This window comes from Myotis lucifugus, unplaced genomic scaffold, assembly GCF_000147115.1.
Source record: "Myotis lucifugus unplaced genomic scaffold, Myoluc2.0 scaffold_7, whole genome shotgun sequence".
Taxonomy (NCBI): Eukaryota; Metazoa; Chordata; class Mammalia; order Chiroptera; family Vespertilionidae; genus Myotis; species Myotis lucifugus.
In genome coordinates this window covers 19,734,800-19,755,287 of record NW_005871055.1, presented here as the reverse complement: position 1 = coordinate 19,755,287, position 20,488 = coordinate 19,734,800, and the positions used below count along the sequence as shown (strand labels likewise).

General features: G+C 37.5%; 1 protein-coding gene across 2 annotated transcripts in view; it reads left to right on the top strand.

Annotated features, from left to right (window-relative positions):
* The window catches only part of LOC102440557 (serine/threonine-protein kinase DCLK1), a 518,233-nt gene that overhangs the window by 414,367 nt on the left and 83,378 nt on the right, over positions 1-20,488 (top strand). For both annotated transcript variants that reach the window (XM_006083625.3, XM_006083624.3), the window contains 4 exons: positions 6,967-7,051; positions 10,687-10,795; positions 18,439-18,496; positions 19,007-19,126. In XM_006083625.3, coding sequence (XP_006083687.1) covers positions 6,967-7,051; positions 10,687-10,795; positions 18,439-18,496; positions 19,007-19,126 — 372 coding nt within the window. The remainder of the gene's footprint in view (positions 1-6,966; positions 7,052-10,686; positions 10,796-18,438; positions 18,497-19,006; positions 19,127-20,488) is intronic.

The following is a 20,488-nucleotide window of genomic DNA, read 5'->3' as shown; positions in this document are numbered from 1 at the left end:
GGAGGTGATGACATTTTAAATGTCACAGTATCTCATAGAGCAGCTAATTGCATTGAATTCTAAAGTAACTGTATGTTTTGTACTGTATATCCAAATGTGTTGGAATTAACAAGCTGATTGAAGCAAACAAAATCTTATCATCACGTATACTATAAAATCCTTTGTCTGCTCAGAAAAATCAAACAAGTAAATTAATTTCATTTATAAGCATGCAAAAATAAAAGCTGACTCTTTAGTTTCTGTTGGTCATAAATAAAGGTTGATTAATTTCACTGGGTAAATTCTAAAGAACAAGAGTGTAAACATCTTTCCTTTGTTGGTTTTCAAAATCCTTCAATTAGATTTATGAACAATAATCAAAATGTTCCAATACTAAGTTAGTATATTTAAGAATTAATCACAAGAATACACAGAGCCATGCTCATTAAAAATTACTTCAAATGGGAGAGAGAGCAAAAATGCTAGGTGACAAAAATCAGAATCCAAAAACTAATAGGCTGTAAAGATTAGGAATGTAATATAGATGACATTTAACATGAATAAATGAGAAGACTTAGACTTGATTCGAAACACCAAATACAGAACAGGGAGACCTGACACAACAGTGAGCTCATTGTAAGGCTAGCAAATTATGCGAAATAAACCAGTCAATGAAAGAAAAATACCACATGATCTCACTCATTTATGGATAATAAAGACTATTATAAACTTATGAACAAAAATAGATACAGAGGCAGAGCAGCACTGAACAGACTGTCAAACTACAGTGGGAAGCCTGGGGAGAGTTGGGGGGCAGGAGGGGTGGGGTAAGAGATCAACCGAAGGACTTGTATGCATGCATATAAGCATAACCAATGGACATAAGACACTGGGGGGTAGGGAAGGCCGGGGGAATGTCAAGGGGGGGGGAGGAGACATATGTAATACTCTTTGTAATACTTTAAGCAATAAAACAAAATTTTGAAAAAAGTCAATATGACTTTAAAGTATATTAATATTATACTCACCATTTCTCTGCTCTGTGATGGTCAGGTTATACCTAGAATATTGAATTTATTTTGACCACCAGCTTTAACAAGATATGTTGACAACTGGAGTGTGTCCACAGGAGGGAGAAGGGGTCACAGAGTCCTGTCACATGATGAACAAAAAAAAAAAAACCCTGGGAATATTCAAATTGAAAAAGAGAAGACAAGAAGGGGCCAGTAGCCTTTTCCAAATACCTGAAGTGCTGTCATAGAGAAATGGATTAGGACTGCACTGGGTGGCTTCAGAGGTGAGAGCTAAGACCAATAAATTAAAAATGTAGAGGAACATCATTTCAACATAACCTAAGGAAGAACTTTCTTTGTCTCATATTAACCATTAAGGGGCTGCCTCAGGAATAATGTGCTCAATGCTGGTGGTTTCTAGACAGAAGCCATTTGACTATATAGTTAGAATTTTTGTAGTGGAAATTTGGTTTCTGGGTGAAAGTAGGAAGGGAATAGGTAACGTTTAAGGTTCATTCCAATCCCTGTAATTCTTTGAATCCATGAATGGTCATTGTCTTTAAAAAGTATATAATGTTAACTACCTTACTCATTTGGGGAAAAGAAAAAAATAACACCATTAGAAATCTAATGCATTTATTTTACTCCATTTGTGCATAATAAGTAAAATGAGGACTTTCAATTTTCAGAGTACACTATTTATAATTAAATACATTTTTTTCGCTTAAAACTGTCATTCATCTGTCAACATTAGACAGCATGAAATGTAAAATGACTTGGGGTACATTTTCAAAAACACAAACCTATAAGTTCAAAATAAGCAATTTTAGTGACTGAATATTTTTTCATATGTCTCTTGGCCATCTGTATGTCCTCTTTGGATTTTTGTCTATTTAGGTCCTCTGCCCATTATTTAATTGGATTGTGTGTCTTCCTTTTGGTAAGTTGTGTGAGTTCTTTATATATTTTGGAACTTAACCCCTTATTAGCTGTATCATTGGCTAATATGTTCTCCCATATAGTGAGCTCCCTTTTCATTTTGTTGATGGTTTCTTTGCTGTTCAGAAGCTTTTTATTTAGAAATAGTCCCATTTGTTTAATTTTTCCTTTCTTTCCCTGCCCCTAGGAGATCTATCAGCAAACATATTGCTATCTGAGATTTTGCTGCCTATGGTTTCTTCTAGGATTTTTATGGTTTCATGACTTTCATTTAAATCTTTCATCCATTTTGAGGGTTTTTTTTAAAAAAATCTTTATTGTTGAAAGTATTACATAGGTCCTCCCTTTTCCCCCATTAAGCTCTTCCAGCCAGCTCCCATCCACCCCCCCAAGCCCTCACAACTGCATTGTCTGTGTCCACAGGTTATACATTTATGCATACAGGTTCATTGATTGATCTCTTTCCACCCACCCTCCCCCGCCTTCCCTCTGAGGTTCAACAGTCTGTTCATGCTTCTATGTCTCTGGGTCTATTTTTGACCATCAGTTTATTTGGTTCATTAGATTCCACATATGAATGAGATCATGTGATACTTAGCTTTTTCTGACTGGCTTATTTGGCTCAGCATAATGCTCTCTAGGTCCATCCATGCTGTTGCAAATTTTAAGAGTTCTTTTGTTTTTATTGCCACGTGTAAATGTACCAATTTTTTATCCACTCATCTGCTGATGGGCATGTAGGCTATTCCCAAATCTTAGCTATTGTAAATTACAGTGCTATGAACATAGGGCTGCATATATTCTTTCTGATGAGTGTTTCGGGGTTCTTAGCATATATTTCTAGAAGTGGGATCACTGGGTCAAATGGGAGTTGCATTTTTAATTTTTTGAGGAAACTCCATACTGTTTTCCACAGTGGCTGCACCAGTCTGCATTCCCACCAGCAGTGTACTAGGGTTCCCTTTTCTTCACAACCTCACCAACACTTGTCTTTTGTTGATTTGTTCATGATAGCCATTCTGATAAGTGTGAGGTGATATCTCATGGTCATTTTGATCTGCATCTCTTGGATGATTAGTGACTGAACATTTTTTCATATGTCTCTTGGCTTTCTGTATGTTCACTTTGGAAAAGTTTCTATTTAGGTCATTTGCCCATTTTCTAATTGGATTGTTTGTCTTCCTTTTGTTAAGTTGTATGAGTTCCCTATATATTTTGGAAATTAACCCCTTATTGGATGTATCATTGGAAAATATGTTCTCCCATGTAGTGGGCTCTCTTGTTATTTTGTTGATGGTTTCTTTTGCAGTGCAGAAGCTTTTATTTTAATGTAGTCCCATTTATTTATTTTCTCCTTAGTTTCCATCATTCTAGGGGATGTATTGGTAAACATATTGCTACGAGAGATGTCTGAGCTTTTGGTGTCTATAGTTTCTTCTAAGATTTTTATGGTTTCTCATCTTACATTTAAGTCTTTTATCCATTTTGAGTTTATTATTTTGTATGGTATAAGTTGGTGGTCTAGTTTCATTTTTTTTTGCATGTACCTGTCCAATTTTCCCAACACCATTTATTGAAGAGACTGACTCTACTCCAATGTATGCTCTTGCCTGCTTTGTCAAATATTAATTGAGCATAGTGGCTTGGGTCGATTTCTGGGTTCTCTATTCTGTTCCATTGACCTATATGCCTGTTCTTGTGACTGTTTTGAGCATAGTGGCTTTGCAGTATAACTTGATATCTGGTATTGTGATTCCTTCAATTTGTTCTTCTTTTGCAAGATTGCTGGAGCTGTTCAGGGTCTTTTTTGGGTTTATATAAATTTTTGGAGTGTTTGTTCTAGGTCTGTGAAAAATGCCATTGGTATTTTAATAGGGATTGCATTGAATCTGTCGATTGCTTTGGGTAGTATGGACATTTTAATGATGTTGATTCTACCAATCCATGGACATGATATATTCTTCCACTTGTTTATATCTTCCTCTATCTCTTTTTTCAAGGTCCTGTAGTTTTCGGAGTACAGGTCTTTTATCTTTTTGGTTAAGTTTATTGCTAAGTATCTTAATTTTTGTTGCAATAGTAAATAGGATTTTTTTTTTAGTTTCTCTTTCTGAGAGTTCACTATTGGTGCATAAAAATGCTATGAATTTTTGAGTGTTAATTTTGTATCCTGCTATGTTTCTGAATTAATTTATTAAATCTAGTAGTTTTGATGTAGTCTTTAGAGTTTTCGTTGTACAATATCATGTCATCTGTGAATAAAGAGACTTTTACTTCTTCTTTTCCATTTTGGGTGCCTTTTATTTTTTCTTCTTGTCTGATTGCTATGGTCAGGACTTCCAGTTCTATGTTGAGAAAGAGTGGTGAAAGTGGTCATCCCTGTATTATTCCTGTTCTTAGGGGAAATAGTTTTAGTTTTTGCCCATTGAGTATGATGTGGGCTATAGGTTTGTCATGCATGGCCTTTATTATGTTGAGGTATGATCTCTCTATTCCCACTTTGCTGAGAATTTTTATCAAAAAAGGTTGTTGGATTTTGTCAAATGCTTTTTCTGTATCAATTGTTATGATCATGTGATTTTTGTCTTGCAATCTGTTTATGTGCTGTATCACATTTATTTATTTGTGAATATTGTACCAGCCTTGCATCCCCAGAATAAATCCCAGTTGGTCATGCATGATGTACGATCTTTTTAATGTATTGCTAGATCAAATTTGCTAAAATTTTGTTGAGGATTTTAGCATCTATGCTCATCAGGGGTATTGGCCTGTTATTTGTCATATCTTTATCTGGTTTTGGAATTAGGGTAATTCTGGACTCATAAGAAGAGATTGGAAGTGTTCCTTCCTCTTGAATTTTTTGAAATAGTTTGAGGAGAATAGGTGTTGGTGCTTCTTTGAATATTTGGTAGAACTCCCCTGTGAACTGAGTACATAAATTAAGGGACATCTTTGGTAGGAAACACATTACTAGCCTATTAATTCTGGTGCTTGATGAAAGAATGTGTCTTTGTATTCTAAAATTTAAAACACAATATGACAAGACAGCACCTGCCACCCCAAATCACAATGTGTCTACATTAATAAACACCATTTGTGATGCTGCTGGAAGAAATTCAAGAAATATGAAATCCCAGAAGAAGAAGAGGTTTACATTTTAGAAATGATCCTACAGCTTTTCTGCTCAGAAGACCATTATGTCTTCAGCAAAGGCAATGACACTGAAGATAAATGATCTCACTGTTGTGGAAAACACATATCTTCCCTTCAAATGTGGTAATTTTAATGTTTATTTTTTCTAGACAACTACATAATAAATCTGTCTTGTTTCCGTCTCATATTCCAGTATTATAAATATGACGTTTTCACAAATAGACATTCATAAAAGTCAGCAAAGCATTGCTTAGAAATTCATACATTTACAATACCTGCGACCGGTTGTGACTACATAGTGTCGCACCAAGAAAAACTCTGTTTCAAAGTTATAATCTGAATCCCTTTTTATAGCCTGACACAGTACAAATGTATGCTGCTGGTCACAAAGGGAGGCTAGATGAGAGAGGATGGAAAAATATCTCAAGTAACCAGGCTGATTAAGAGGGAATTCTAATGATATTAGAAAATAAAGGGCACACCACACAAACTATGTGACAGTCAGAGGTTTACTAGAGTAACTATAAAACTTCTTGAATGTCCTATAAGGAAGCAGGAGCATTTACTGCTGTGAATTTAGCTTTTTAAAAAAGTGTAACTTTTATCCCAATTGTACTCATCCAATGGAACTTGTTCATCTTAGCTGCATCCTGCATATGTTCATGGCAGTTGACTCAAATAGCCCTTCAGGGATTTAAGTAGCATTTCCCCAATTACATTAATCTTTGGTGAAAATGAAAATATTTGCATTTTCTATGCAAGATACTGTAGTTCTTGGTGAAATTATATAAAACTTCTCTTCCTTCCTACCTTGTTAAGACTGGTTTGAATGGGGGGGAGGTTGAAGGGAGACAGGTAAGCAGAAGAAAACTAGGTCAACTTTGCTTCTCACCACATCTTCATTATTAATTCAACTACAGATGCTCTTTCCCTCCCCTCTATTCCACAGACAGCCAGCACCATGAGCCACTGCCACCCCCTCACCGCCTCCTGCTCGCATCAGGCCAACCAAGTGAATAAACCCAGGGAAACAGAAGGAAGGTCTTTTAGGACAAGCTGCATTCACTATCTAGAAGTAGCATTGAAATGTGCAAATTGTTTTCTCAAGGAATAGATGCAGAGAGGAAACCTTCATTGTTAAAATTCTGCCCCATTGCTGATCAGAGTATTAAATATGGTATTGTTGCATCCTTTAAGCTTTCTACTATAGTTGTTACCCTGTCTGCTCTCATGGATCTTGGGTCAAAATACACCAAAAATACAATAAATCACCAGGCATAGCTGTTTATTCCTGTCTATGCCTCATACTTATTGTGTAACATTTAATATATAGATAACCTGCTGAGTGCTTGTGTCTTCATCTCAAAGTGCAATTAACAAGTCCACCCTTTTACCTTTCTCCAAGGATGTGGTAAGGCTGAATACTTTTCCTAAGCTATTTCATAAAACAAATTGAAGAGAAAAAATTTCTGAGGTAAGAGTAAGAAAATACTCAATGAAATCAGAATGGTGATGTATTTGAGGCTTGTATGCAGATAGCCTGTGGAAAAGTAAGGTGAGATGCCTCAAATCTGCCAAATTGAAACAGTAAGTTAAAGAATGTTAATTCTTAGTAAAAGGAATAAAAAGCCATGAAACATCCAATTTGATGATGATTAGCCTAACGGAGTCTATTATTGGTTAACAGGGTAGGGAGAAGATGTAGTCCTAGTTGAATAGTCTGAAGTCCTCCCTTTTGAATGTTCAGACTGAGTCCTCCGTAGGTGTGAGTGCAGCTACTTTCAGGGACTCTGGGCTGGGTACAGCCCCTGGGGACCCGGCACAGCCCTTGGGCACTCTGCACTCTGACCGCAGCTTTCCTTCTGTGTCTGTTCCCTGGCAGAGCTCTCAGCATGGCGGTTCCTCTACTTCACTTGCGTCCACCAAAGTATGCAGCTCAATGGATGAGAATGATGGATCCGGAGAAGGTGGTGAGCTTGGGACTTGGTGTCTGAGGAAAAGGCTCAGCTTGGACAGGGGGTGGAGGATAGGTTGGCTAAATATACTCCAGAAACTGTAACTTCTCAAGCAGAATGAAATGGGCAAGCCTGAAGCAGCTCATAAGGGTCAATAGCAAGGGGATAGAATTGAGTATGACTCCCACTTGGGATCATATCTACTCTGTGGGAACAGGAAGAGGAAGTCAACCTAATTTGGAATGTTTCATGTCCTCTGAGTCTGTAAGTATCCTAAGAAGGCCAGCTTTGGAAATAAATGGGGGTAAATTTTTGCTTTTGTTTTTCTGAATTCTTTTCAATTTTAGTATACTCTCTCTTTGTTAAAAATTTATATTTATTGTTGAAAGTATTACAGATGTCCCCTTTTAGATCCCATTGACCCCCTCCACCCACCACTCTCCCCCCCAACCAGGTCTACTATACTATTGTCTATGTCCATGGGCTATGCATATATGCATAATAAGTTATTTGGTTAACCTCTTCCCACCCCTCACCCCGGCCCCTCTTCTCTTTGAGATTCATCAGTCTATTCCATGTTTCCATGCCTCTGGATCTATTTTGTTTGTCAGGTAATGGTGTTCATTAGATTCCACAGCCCCTGGGGACTAGGCACTCGGCACTCACTTATCATATAAGTGAGATTGTATGATACTTGTCTTCCTCTGACTGGCTTATTTCACTTAACATAATATTCTTCAGGTCCCTCCATTTTGTCTCAAAGGGTAAGAGATCCTTCTTTTTTTACAGTATACTCTCTTGATTGACTGTTATAGCCCTGCTTACAAAAAGAATTAATTGATGATAATTGCAAAAATACTCTTTGTGCCTTGACCTAATTCACTTTAGAATTTTTCTGTGATGTGGTCAAATGACCCGGATCCAGAACTGACTTTTTCACCAATTCACTGGATTGTTTTGGGTAAGGTTTTTTAACTCTCCATATCTTAGTTCCTCCTCTGTAAAATAAAGATTATAATACACTCCTGTTTCCTTCCTTGGGTTAACAGGCTCAAATCAATTATGAGAAAGTATTCAGAAAAGTATGAAACTGATATGATCAAATTACTGTTAAAGAATAAACCCCCTTTATTTGTTTATTTGTATTTTTATTTATTTGTTACATGTATATATTTTTTATTATTTTTTTTTACTGGGAATATATTCTAAGAATCCTGAAATGCCAATTAGAAAGAATATATGCACTCTTATGTTCATAACAACAGTGTTTACAATAGCTAAGATCTGGAAACAGCCCAAGTGCCCATCATGAGTGGATTAAAAAAGCTGTTGTACATTTACACAATGGAATATGGAGAGACCTGGAGAGTATTATGCTAAGTGAAATAACCTGGTAACAGAAAGACAAGTATCACATAATCTCACTTACATGTGAAATCTAATGAACAAAATAAACTGATGAATAAAATAGAACCAGAGGGATTGAAACATGGAACAGACTGACAAATCTCAGGGGGAAGGAAATTAGGGGGAGGGAGAGCAGGAAGAAATTAACCAAAGAACTTATATGCATATAAACATTGTCCATGGACACAGATAATAGGGTGGTGAAGGTCTGGGGTGGGGCAGGAGCCAGGTGGAGGGAGGCTAAAGGAGGAAAATAAGGGATATCTCTAATATTATAAACAATAAAAATAAACTTAAAAATAAAATAAAATTCATGAACTCTTATTTGTTTTAAATTATATTACTTAATTTTCCCAAAAGAGTACCTTTGAGCAGTAGGGGGTGGGAGCACTTTAATTATATTAAGTGAGATAGCAGGTTTACACAAGAATTATTTCTCAACTACCTTGAAATATCAGACTTTTTTCCCCAGAAGTATGAAATTTAGCCATTCAGAAGTCTCTTTTGTTCCAATGTGTTATATTTACTTAAAGGTCCTTGACTAAGCCTTTGGCTAAGTCTTCTTAGCCAAAAGACTAACATATACCTTTTACCAATAGGCGAAAAATATCCCAAACTTTGTGCTCCAGATGGGTGCCTAAGTGGTGCTCCCACTAAGGGAAGGACAGAAGTACCTTGGATTCCCCATCCAACAGCCAAAGATATTTACTTTTATTACTCGTGTAGTAAAGAGCCTTAAAACCATGTCATCTGAGGGATGTTTTATAAATTAAGATACTTTGTAGTGGATTTGAAACTTCTCCAACCATCTCCTCTAATTCCTATGGAGTAGATTAAAAACAAAACAAAGCAAAGCAAAACAAAACAAACAAACACCAACACCCAGGCTGAGTCTTTTAAACAAAGACAAAATTGTTGACTTCTTTGTGGGTGATATGATAGGTGTGAGGGGTTTAACTGGCTCTGGCTTTCACTTTATTCTAGAAGCCACTGTGATAGCTTCTAGTGGATTGAGTAAAATGTCACTTATAAAGAGGTGAAGAGACTGCAGAAATAAATGCGCAGGATAGAAGTAGTAGAAGCACATGTCCTCCATTTGTACAACATTCTCCAGAAATTCCATCCACCCTAGAATCCAGGGTAGTGCAGATTGAGTTTACCACAAAACCAGAATAAAGGTCTAATAATTTTGAGTTTCCATTTGTTGTTCCCTAACATTACAGATTAAGTGAGAACATAAAACTCAAGAAAGCCCATTTACCACCTAATGTTTTAATTTTATTTTAAGAAGAAATGTTTAGCCTCAGTTTAAATAGGAGCACATTTAGAAAGCACACTAGGCTTCCATCACATTTTATATTCAGGTTGCCTGAGGGGAGCTTGGATTTATAACTTTAAAGCATGTAAATTTTAGAGCCCAGTTATAAAAGACTTTTTACACCCCTAAGATGTTAAAGGTTATCCAGCATATTTATGTGACCTAAGTGTGGCTTATTTAGTTTTATGGCCTTAGATATTTAAAGCATTATTAGGCATTTGTAAAATATTTCAAAATACATTTTAAGTGGGAAAATGTGTTGTGTTAGTGGCACTAACATAATTGAAACTACAAAACTTTTCTGTTCACAGACGTAATAGGTATTGCTATTTTAACTCAACATCTGCTATGCAGGTTGCTGGTGAGAACTATGTCTAAAATCTGCTCACTGATATGGTGGAGGGGTGGCAATCAGGGCTGAGTTCATATGGAATTTTACGGAGATCTCCACTTCAGGATGTAGTAATGATAAGTGTGCACATAGAAGGCATTTTCATGTATAATGCCAGGCAGCCCAGAGTCCCTTATGAACTAACTGCATTTTCCTCTTCAGCCATACTTAGAAAGGTAATTTCTCTGCACACAGTGGGTATGCAGTCAATGCTATTGATCAAATTGACATAAAATAAAAAGAGTAAAATTTCCTCTTCAGAAGCCCAACTGCAGCAGAAAGCATAAGTTGCTCTTACATATGTGGGAGTGGACCCCATACATTTATGTTTCCTTTTTGTTTACCATTTGTAAACTTAGTAAAACTGTTGACTATACAATGTCAGCAGAGGGGGCTGCCCTCACAGTCCAAAAAATGACCTATTGATTCTGAATCAGTTTCAGTCTATTAGATGATACTTCTAAATGTCTCCTTTGTGCAACATCTGTGTTCTCTTTTCTACCAATAAAAACATACTAATGATTCTTTCAGAAGTGTCGGAGGAAGGCTTCCAGATTCCAGCCACAATAACGGAACGATACAAAGTTGGAAGGACAATAGGAGATGGAAATTTTGCTGTTGTCAAGGAATGTGTAGAAAGGTGAGGAAGAGATAATTTGCATCCAACTTTAAAGGAAACATTTGGCATTGTATTTTCCAAAATTGTGCCTTTATTTGCAGTCTGTGGCACATATGGACTTGGTTAATGCTTCAACTTCAGATGTAAAAAAAAAATTAAAGAAAGAAAGCCCATCTAACAACAGATTTGAGAAGTGTAGTGATTCCTGGAGATAATCTATAAATTAAGGACTTTTATTTTTCTTTTTAATATACTCAGCAAAACTTTGCCAGTTTTTTCAGGTAAGTCCTGAAAATATATTAAATATATATACACATTGAATAGTTTTTCTACACTTTTTTAAATCCTCACCTGAGGATATGCCTTATGACTTTTGAGAGAGATAGGAAGGGAGAAAATTCAAGAGAGAGAAAGAAACATCAACGTGAGAGAGAAATATCCATCAGTTGCCTCCTATACATACCCCTACAGGAAATCGAACCCACAACCTTTTGGTATATGGGATGACACTCCAACCAACTGAGCCACCTGGCCAGGGTTACACTTTTTTTTGAGACATTTTATAGAGGTCAGTTGTTCTTGTAAGTATATTGTACAATCATAAGATTAAATATAATAACCTTGTAAAGCTTTAAAATGTATATGTACTGATTCCAGCAAAATGGTATTTAGTGAATTAAAATGTTTTATAGCGAATGAGCCAGGTACTCTTGTGAGCAAAGGGAAAATTTAGGGTGAAAGATTTATCTGTGGGATCTCAATACCTAATCAAGGACAGTAGTTGGTGGCTACTAGATGGGGAAGTGACAACTAATAAAGCTATAGCCCAATTAAGGTGGCCTCAAACTCTAAGCTCAGCATGAGATTGGAATTTGTTGCTTAATTGAAGCCAGCAGCTTCTTTTCAGAGCTGGGTGAGTTGAGTGTTGAAATGTCAGGGGGGATTGCCTTATTCCTAGAGACAGCAAGTCCGTTGGCTTCTTTGGGCTCACCTGGGTGTGCAGGCTTCCCTGTTATTCATCTCTCCCCCTCCCCCCTCCCCCGCCCCTTGGGGCTGGACACCCAACTAGTTCTTCAGCACTGTGTGAGAACAATGCTCCTTCATGCTGCATTCCCTTTCAGAGAGAACGCCTTGGACTAGAAGCTTTAGCCTATAAGAGCCAGAACTTGGTCTTCGTCCAAGGGCTCTGACTTAGAAGAACATTAAAGCTGGAAGTCTACACAGGGCCTCACACACCAGCAGCATCCTTAATTTGAGCAATAGCCACTGATTTTATCTGTGAACCCTTTGCTATTCTTTGGAAAATGCTTCTTTGACTAAGGCAGTGGTGCCCTCATGAAGCTACCCTCCAACAGTGGATCTTAAACTTTGCTCCACTCTACACACGAACTGGGCCAAGATTTTTCCAACAGTTACAGTACACACTAGAGCAGCCACTCTTTGTGAGGGAGGACATGAATAATAATTAGTAGCTTAGAAAATCCCTGAGTTGCTACTGAAAGGTCACTTTTTCTCCTTTTTTTCTCTCATTCTCCCATCCTCAACATAAAGCCATTGTTGGGTTTCTGCCAAATATAGAAAATGTCCCATTACTTTCCTGGGCCCCACACATTAAAAAAAACAAAACAGGAGTAACCACTGTTTATTGAACAAAAACCATGTACAAGGCCCTTAACTTATGATATTTCATTTAATTATCATAATTTCACAGTATCAGTATTGTTTCTATTTTATACAAAGAAAGCCTGGAGAAGTTATATGCCCAAGATCACTTATCTAGTAAGTACTTAGCAAGGCATAAATCTGAACCCAGCTCTGAAACCCCTACTTTTGACCACTCTACTCCACTGCTTCCATCCAGGGGGCTCCCACAATAATATGGTTTAGCGGAGCCAAAGTCATACATACTACATTTGTCCTATGCAAAAAGGACAGAAATCAAATCTGGTGAGCCATTCGTAAGGTAATGGATGGATGTGTGTGTGCTTAATAATTTCATGTATACTTTTACTAATTATAAAACTCTTATTTCCACTGTAGCAGAAAATCCCATTGTTAGCAGATTGCCATACCCTTCAACTATGGAGTGTCTGGTTATTTGCCAGGGTTCATCATTTGTTGTGGCCATGTGTTTTTTGTCCTAGATGGTACATGGATCAGGATGGCATCTTAGTTTAACAGTACTGGTCTTCCCACAGTAGAAATTTCTCATTTTTCCATCTAGAATTCATTTATTTCTTTTTAGTTTGAATTGTTTATTTTGCATAAGTTCACATCTTGGGTCTCATTGTGTGAACCTTTAAAGTCTAAACACCAGATTACCCCCAAAAGTGTTAGTATTTCTCTCCAGTGAATGAGGACATGTAGCATGTGCCCTTTCTCCCCAGATGTATCATGAAACATTTTTAAAAATACTTCCCAGAGGTCTAAGAAAATAAAAGCAAGCTAAGGCACAGATTGCTTGAGGGTACATTCTGCCATATTGTATTAACAAGAACCAGTATGTCTCTCTTCTGTTAATAATATGTGGTCACGGAAGATTTTCCTACAACAATGGATGCAATAACAGTGCCACACTGTCCTTTATTTCCACAATCCCATGCCAGCATGTCTTTTGATAGTGCCTGCCAGGTCCACCTAGGTTTCTGCCTATTCTCCAGTAGCAGTTTCTCCAAGTGACCGCAGGACATGCTAAAAGAGTTGGTGGATTGAGAGGTGCTTTATTCTGAAGCTGTTTTCTGAAACATTTTGAAGCCCCAGAGAAAAGTCAAAGAGCTGAAAAGCACTACAAGAGGTCAGAGCACAGGTAGAGGGCTCACAATGAGGTGTCCTCACCTCTGGCTCTCCTGGACCTGTGTGGATTAATTACCACACAAGTGATGTAGTCATGAGCAGTGATGGTGTCCTAGGTGGCTCTTGGGCCTCTTCCTCACCTGCACTGCATGGATTTTAGTAATGTAGGCCTCAGAACTCTATTAAAATTCTAGCTGCTCATGATTCCTTCTCTTTCCTCTTCACCTATAAGCCTGAAGAACTGCACAACAAAACTATTGGCTTTAGAATGAATGTGGGCAGGCTCAAACCCACCCAAAAGAACTGAGACTGGAGTTTCACCAAAATAGGTTGCATCCACTTCAAAAATCTTCAGAATGCTCAAGAACTCAAGAACTATATACCTATAATTTGAAGGCATTTCCTGATGAAGTGGGATGGATTGGGAAAATGAGTCAGGGTGAAGAAGCTTATAGTGTTCTTCTTTCTTTCCTGAGGATGCTCTGGCACCCATGTTCACATTCAAAATAAAACTCCACTCTGGAGATTTTAGATCCGGGATGCCTCAGCTCTCTGATCTTGACAGCACCCCCCCACACACACACACACACTTATTAAGGAGACTGATATGTAGCTTTATTATGATTACCTGATAAACAAAGTGTGATGTTTACTAACCCTCTTTGCTAATGGGTCTTCCTGTCATTGTCCTCACTGCCACCATCCTCTGGAGTTTCCACAACTTGATTAACATATCTGGAGCTACTAATTCAGGCCTGTGCTGGGCATTTCTAGGCTCCAAAGAGAGACAAGACAGCCCCTCTCCAGGAGAACCTGCCCAAAAAAAAAACTTACTATGCAATTCAATAAATGCTGGGGTAGAAAAATGATTAAGAAGCTGTTATTAATTTTCCACATATTTTTAAAAACTTTCAAAACACAGCAAACAACAACAAAAAACACATTAGAGCAGGGCAGGCCCATCCTTGTCAGCCCATTCTCCTTTCCTTAAGCATTCTTCTGCCCTCTGGGTGAGGAAGGGGAATGGGAGTAGACTGGCTGGAGTTGAGAATCACTAAGTTAAACAAGACAGCTTTCTCCAAGCCATTTTTTAGCACAAACATTAAAAATTAGATTTAGTTCAAGTTGGCAAAATTTGGAAATTTCTTTTCAGTAGTTCAGGCTCTAACCTTTGGTCAAACTAAATAGGAAGGGGACCTTTAAATTGAGTTTCCACAGACCCGGAGGAAAACAAAGTCTGTGCTGAGACAGGTGCTGCTTTTGCTGTGGCATTCAAGGGTTCTATAATTCCAGAAAAGGTCAAGCATATAATTTCAGGAACAAGCAAGAAAATGGCCTGCATTTTCATCAGAAATGCGGGTATTTAGTATTTTCAATATACCAAACTATAGACTCCTTGGGGACAAGGACCAGGTCTCACTCATCTCTGTAGCCACCAAAGCATCATGCTTATAATTGCTTGCTGAATAATTACATAGGGACATCCTCAGAGTTTAGTACAGGGGTCCTCAAACTTTTTAAACAGGGGGCCAGTTCACTGTCCCTCAGACCGTTGGAGGGCCGGACTATAGTTTAAAAAAAAACTATGAACAAATTCCTATGCACACTGCACATATCTTATTTTGAAGTAAAAAAAACAAAACAAAAAACGGGAACAAATACAATATTTGTATTTGCATGTGGCCCGCGGGCCATAGTTTGAGGACCCCTGGTTTAGTATATGTGGGAAGGCAGATACTTTATTTAAAGTTTTATGTCTTTACAAGCGTTTTCACTTACCAACTTAAAGCAAGCAGTTAAATTTTTATGGTATACATTTAGTCCTAACACCTTTTTTAGACTCGTTTTCCAGTCTCAGGTACTCTCCTCTAAACATGTACTTTCAGTAATAAGGATTTTACTATGACTTTATAGTTCTTCCCTCAAGGAATCAAGAGAAAAATTTGAAGCTCATTGTCTGATATAAAATATTAGAAGCCCGGTGCATGAGATTCATGCACTCTCAGGGTCCCTCAGCACGGCCTGCGGCCTTTCGGAGTCCAGGAGCCCTCGAGGGATGTCCAACTAAAGTTGGCAGTTGGACATCCTTAGTGCTGCCACCGAGGAGGTGGGAGTGGCTCCTGTTACTGCCGCTGAGCTCGCCAGCTGTCAGCCTGGCTTCTGGCTGAGCAGCGCTCCCCCTGTGGGAGCACACTGACCACTAGGGGGCAACTCCTGCATTGAGCGTCTGCCCCCTGGTGGTCAGTGGGCATCATAGCGACCAGTCGTTCTGCTGTTCAGTTGATTTGCATATTAGACTTTTATTATATAGGATGAGTAAATCTAATTGAGTGTTTAATCCTATTGTGTGAGATTCTGTGTAGTAAACCCATAAGGTCCTTTTTCCTATTAAACCCTGGGACCACTATATCCTAGGCTTGTACGCATTTCCCACACAGCTGTAGGCTCAGACATAACTGGAGTGCTTGGAGTCCTGGGAGGGAATACACCAGCTTCCTCCCTGGGGATCCTGCTCTTTGCATTTCTGGCGATAGAAGAGATTCAGTCTTCCTGGATCCCATACCAGCCCTTTGCTTTGAGAACTTTAATGTTCCTCATTCCAGGAAAATAGAGGATGAAATGGCAAAGATAGTGAAATCCCCCCTCCTCACCAGCACTGTTCTGTCCATCCATCCACTTTGTAGAGGCACTGAATGGGAATGGAAGTGTCAGTTCCAGCCTCCCTCTCTTGGACTGCTGGCTTTTATTAAAGCAGTCAGTTTCAAGAGTCCAGACTTGTCTGCCATCAAATGGAACCTTTTAAACCATATAAGAAATTGCTCATGGATTCTAATCTCAGATTTGTGTTATCATATTTTTTTAGTGACTCATGAAAAGCAGAATCCAGCAGTACTTCAGCTTTTAGTTTTCCTCTTGATTCAGTTTTCTTAAATTTGCAAACAAAGTCTCCAGAAGCATTGTAAGAGGAGGCTATCTAAAGGGCCCATGATTCTCCTACGATGCGAGGAATCCCTTTGTGTGTGAATCATTTCTCTTTCTCATTTATTGTTTGACCACACATTTGAAATTTCTAACAATAAATCTTTCATTTTCCCTCTTACTGACTGAGGTGCTTTTTCTCCACCCCTACACCATAACCTTGCTGATGTTCTGGTGTTTGTTTGGGGACATTGAACACCTAAGCCCAGCATTTAGCCAAGGCCAGCTCATGCTTTCTCCATATGGCCCCTCTGTCCAGCTGTGGGCCTGAAGAGTCAAGAAAGATTGACTCAACATCGACTTTGGGCCTCTTAATCCTTTTATTCATGAGGCTGGAGCAATTTGATTTCCTCTGGACACCCCGCATCTCTGCAGAAGAGCCTCCCTGAGGCAGAGGGGTTTAGCTTCTCACATCTGAACTGAAAAGCCCTCTAGTGGAGAAAATGGGCTTCAAAGTGATTATTTTATTCTGGTTTTATTCACCAGATATAATTACAACAATTTGGTCAATATTTATTGTTTTCTGTAAGTCAGCATTATGTAGGGGACTGGAAGTGGAGTGGAAGTAGCATTTTTAGAAGCAAATGACGAGATTGGTTTCTAAAATGCCCTTGAAACACATTTTTAATGTCTGGCCTCTTAATCTGGTTATAGAAAATCACTCTCTTGCTCTAATCGTATAACTGGGAACCCTCCTCTCCCCCCCCCCATCTTTCATTTTCTGTAATGAAGATTTTAAAACCTTATTTTAAAAGTTTGTTCTTTATCAATCTCACTCACTGTATTCATTTGGATTCCTAAAATTGGCTTTTATCTGAATAGGAAAGGCTAGGCTGTCTTGGTTTCCCACCAGAAATGAAATGGCATTGCTTGTGAAGTAGTGGTTTATTATGGATTATTAAATAAGCATTGTGTCCTTTGATAATAAATATGTGTTGTTTTGCACTACAGTATCTTAGAAATGTTAACACAAGTTAGGAAGCTATTTAAAGGTATGGCTAAACCCTCCCTCCCAATCCCATCATGGAACAGGGCCAGTATTGGTTGGGATATATGTGAAGCAGAGACCCCAAAAGCTCAGAGTCCTGCTTTTAACACTGCAGTGTAGCTTTGGGAAAGTGAGTTGAACTTCATTTTATTTCTGGGAAATGAGGCAGCCATAAAAGGCCCAGAAGGTTACAGAAAGCTCAGATAACAGTTGTATCCCTTTCTACACCTTGAACATGTTATCCATGAATTCTCTAGCAAACCTTATAGGCTTGTACCCTGAACCAAAGTCTAAAGAGTGTGAACTGCTTCTTTATAGAGTTTTCAGTGTGATCATATGAGCCATACTTCATAGAAAGATAATCTCAAGGGAAACTAAAAAGAGGAAAGGCAGAAACTCACATCTGTTTTACATTCTAATCACATCACTTCAGAGGACTGGGCAGGAGCAGGAGTTATGCAAGCCAGTAGTGATAGTAGTGGTTTCATTACAGGTATGGCCACATGAACAGCTCACAATGTTTCTGTGCTAGCATATTTGTTGTCTTTATGCTCAATCCCTGAAAGTTTAAATATTTCTTTTAAATCTCAGAGGGAAGGGAAGGATAGGTGGGTGGGTGGGAAAAGAACCAAAGAACTTATATGCATATATGCTTAACCCATGGTCACAGACAATATGCGTGTGGGCTAGAAGGGGTCAGTGGTGGGGGGGGGGAGAAATTTGTAATACTTTCAACAATAAAGATAAAATTTTAAAAAGTAAAATAAATAAAAAAGGAAAAGAGTCATTCACAAAATATTTATACCATGATTCAAGGTGGATGGGATAAGATATAAATCCTTAACAAGATGATTTATTATATCTGAAATTAAGTTTATTTTTTTAAAAATCTCTCTCTTTGCAGGTCAACTGCTAGGGAGTATGCTCTGAAAATTATCAAGAAAAGCAAATGTCGAGGCAAAGTATGTATAAAGTTTATTTTTATGAAAATACAGGTATTCAGGGGATAGAAAGGAACAAAGCTCAGCTCCTAAATAAACATAAATTCACCCCCATTTGTTGCATTTTGGTGGAATAGAAAGTTATATACTAATTAGATTATAACTTTATTTTATAAATAGTCCTGGAATAAAAGTTAGCTAAAATGGTTTGATGTTATTTTTTTTCTTATCTTTATTTGCTTATTTGTTTACTTTTTCCCATTACTTTTGTGATCTTAATTTTCTTTCTTTCCTTCTACATGAACTTATAGTTATTGTGATGGGTTCTGAAATTACGAGCATCATCTAAAAACCTTCAATATCTTTTGACAATTCTAGGCTATCTGTGTATCAGAATCTAAGATATACTCATTATATTTGACCAAAATACATGTCCCTTGAACTTCACATAGTAGAGTTTTTCTCATGTTGAGTTAGCTTCTCCCATGTTTGGATGTGAGTATTGATTAAGATCACTTCTCCTTTGGACAGGAGCACATGATCCAGAGCGAGGTGTCTATCTTAAGAAGAGTGAAGCATCCCAATATTGTTCTTCTGATTGAAGAGATGGATGTGCCAACTGAACTGTATCTTGTTATGGAATTGGTAAAGGTATGTATTTTGGGAAAAGAAATAAACCTGTTTAAGCAATCACACTTTTCTCTATCATACAGTTCTTTATTTCCTCTCATCAATATTCAGCCTCTCATTTCAATACATTAGCATCATGGTTAAGATTATTAATTAGAATTATACCACAAAAGTTCAAATCCCAGCCTTTACCTAAATAGTTCCCTGACCTTGGGATACCTCTCTGTGTTTCAGTTCCCTTATATGGAAAATAGTAGTACTTACCTAGGAGTGATATTGTGGGGATAAGAGGAATGGCTCCCACAAGTTTGTGTGACACAGAAAGTATTAGATACCAATATGATCATTGTTGTTATTGTTATAGTAGAAATTGTTCACTTTTCATGAACTACATCCAAATGTGTTACCCATTTCTATAAAAACAAGCTTTAAGCTTTAGTCACCAACATAATGGAAAAATAGCACAGTCCTAACAATAATGTGAATAGTCTACCACCTTTCAGTGAATGTTGCCATCTCATCTTGTCACATAACTATATTTTTATTCTATTAAATCATAGGATATAGAAATGGCTAAATATTGATAATGATTGCATGTAAATGAAAGATGACTTGCCTATTTCCTCTACTTCCATATGTGAAATTTTTAGTAATTAGACTAAATATTGAATGTTTAGTTTTCATGTAGTTATATTTTTTCTCGAGTTGTATTTTTCTCAAGTCTTTTGTATTGTGTTAACCTAATTGGTGGTGTAAGTAATTTCTACTTTAGTTGTGAAGTGTCATAAATTAGTCGCACCACCTTCTGCATCAACTGTGTGCACCATCAGAGAGAGCCTAGAATCACACACTGAGCTGGTAGCAGAGATCAGCACTGTGGTATATGGGATTTTCTTTTGTAAAGATTTAAGACAAATAAAGCATTTAATAAACTAACCTGTTAGTATATAAGAAAATGTTCATTCTAGAACCTTTAAATTTTCATTGTTCAAAGTTGCTTTACTTTAGATATATTGGTATTTTTTCAACTTAATAGTTATTTATATTTATAGATGGAGCCTATTTTTTCTATTTCAGGTTAAGATTTGTTTCTTACAGAGGGCTTGTTTGAATTAACACAAGATTATTGTCACATTTGAGGCTGAGGGAGATAAAAATATTAAATGGTTATTCCAACAACTAAAGGTTGATTTCATTTAGCCAGAAGATTTTTGTATTGGCACTGTATAGCCAAATAAAGTTTGGTGGTTACCAACATTGGAAATTATACTTTTTCGAGCACCAGGGATAGTATTTTTATAATGATGTTACTTCTGAGATTAAAAAAAAAAAAACTTCACAGAATTCCTGTTGCCCCCCTGTGTGCTATTAAAAATTGATCAG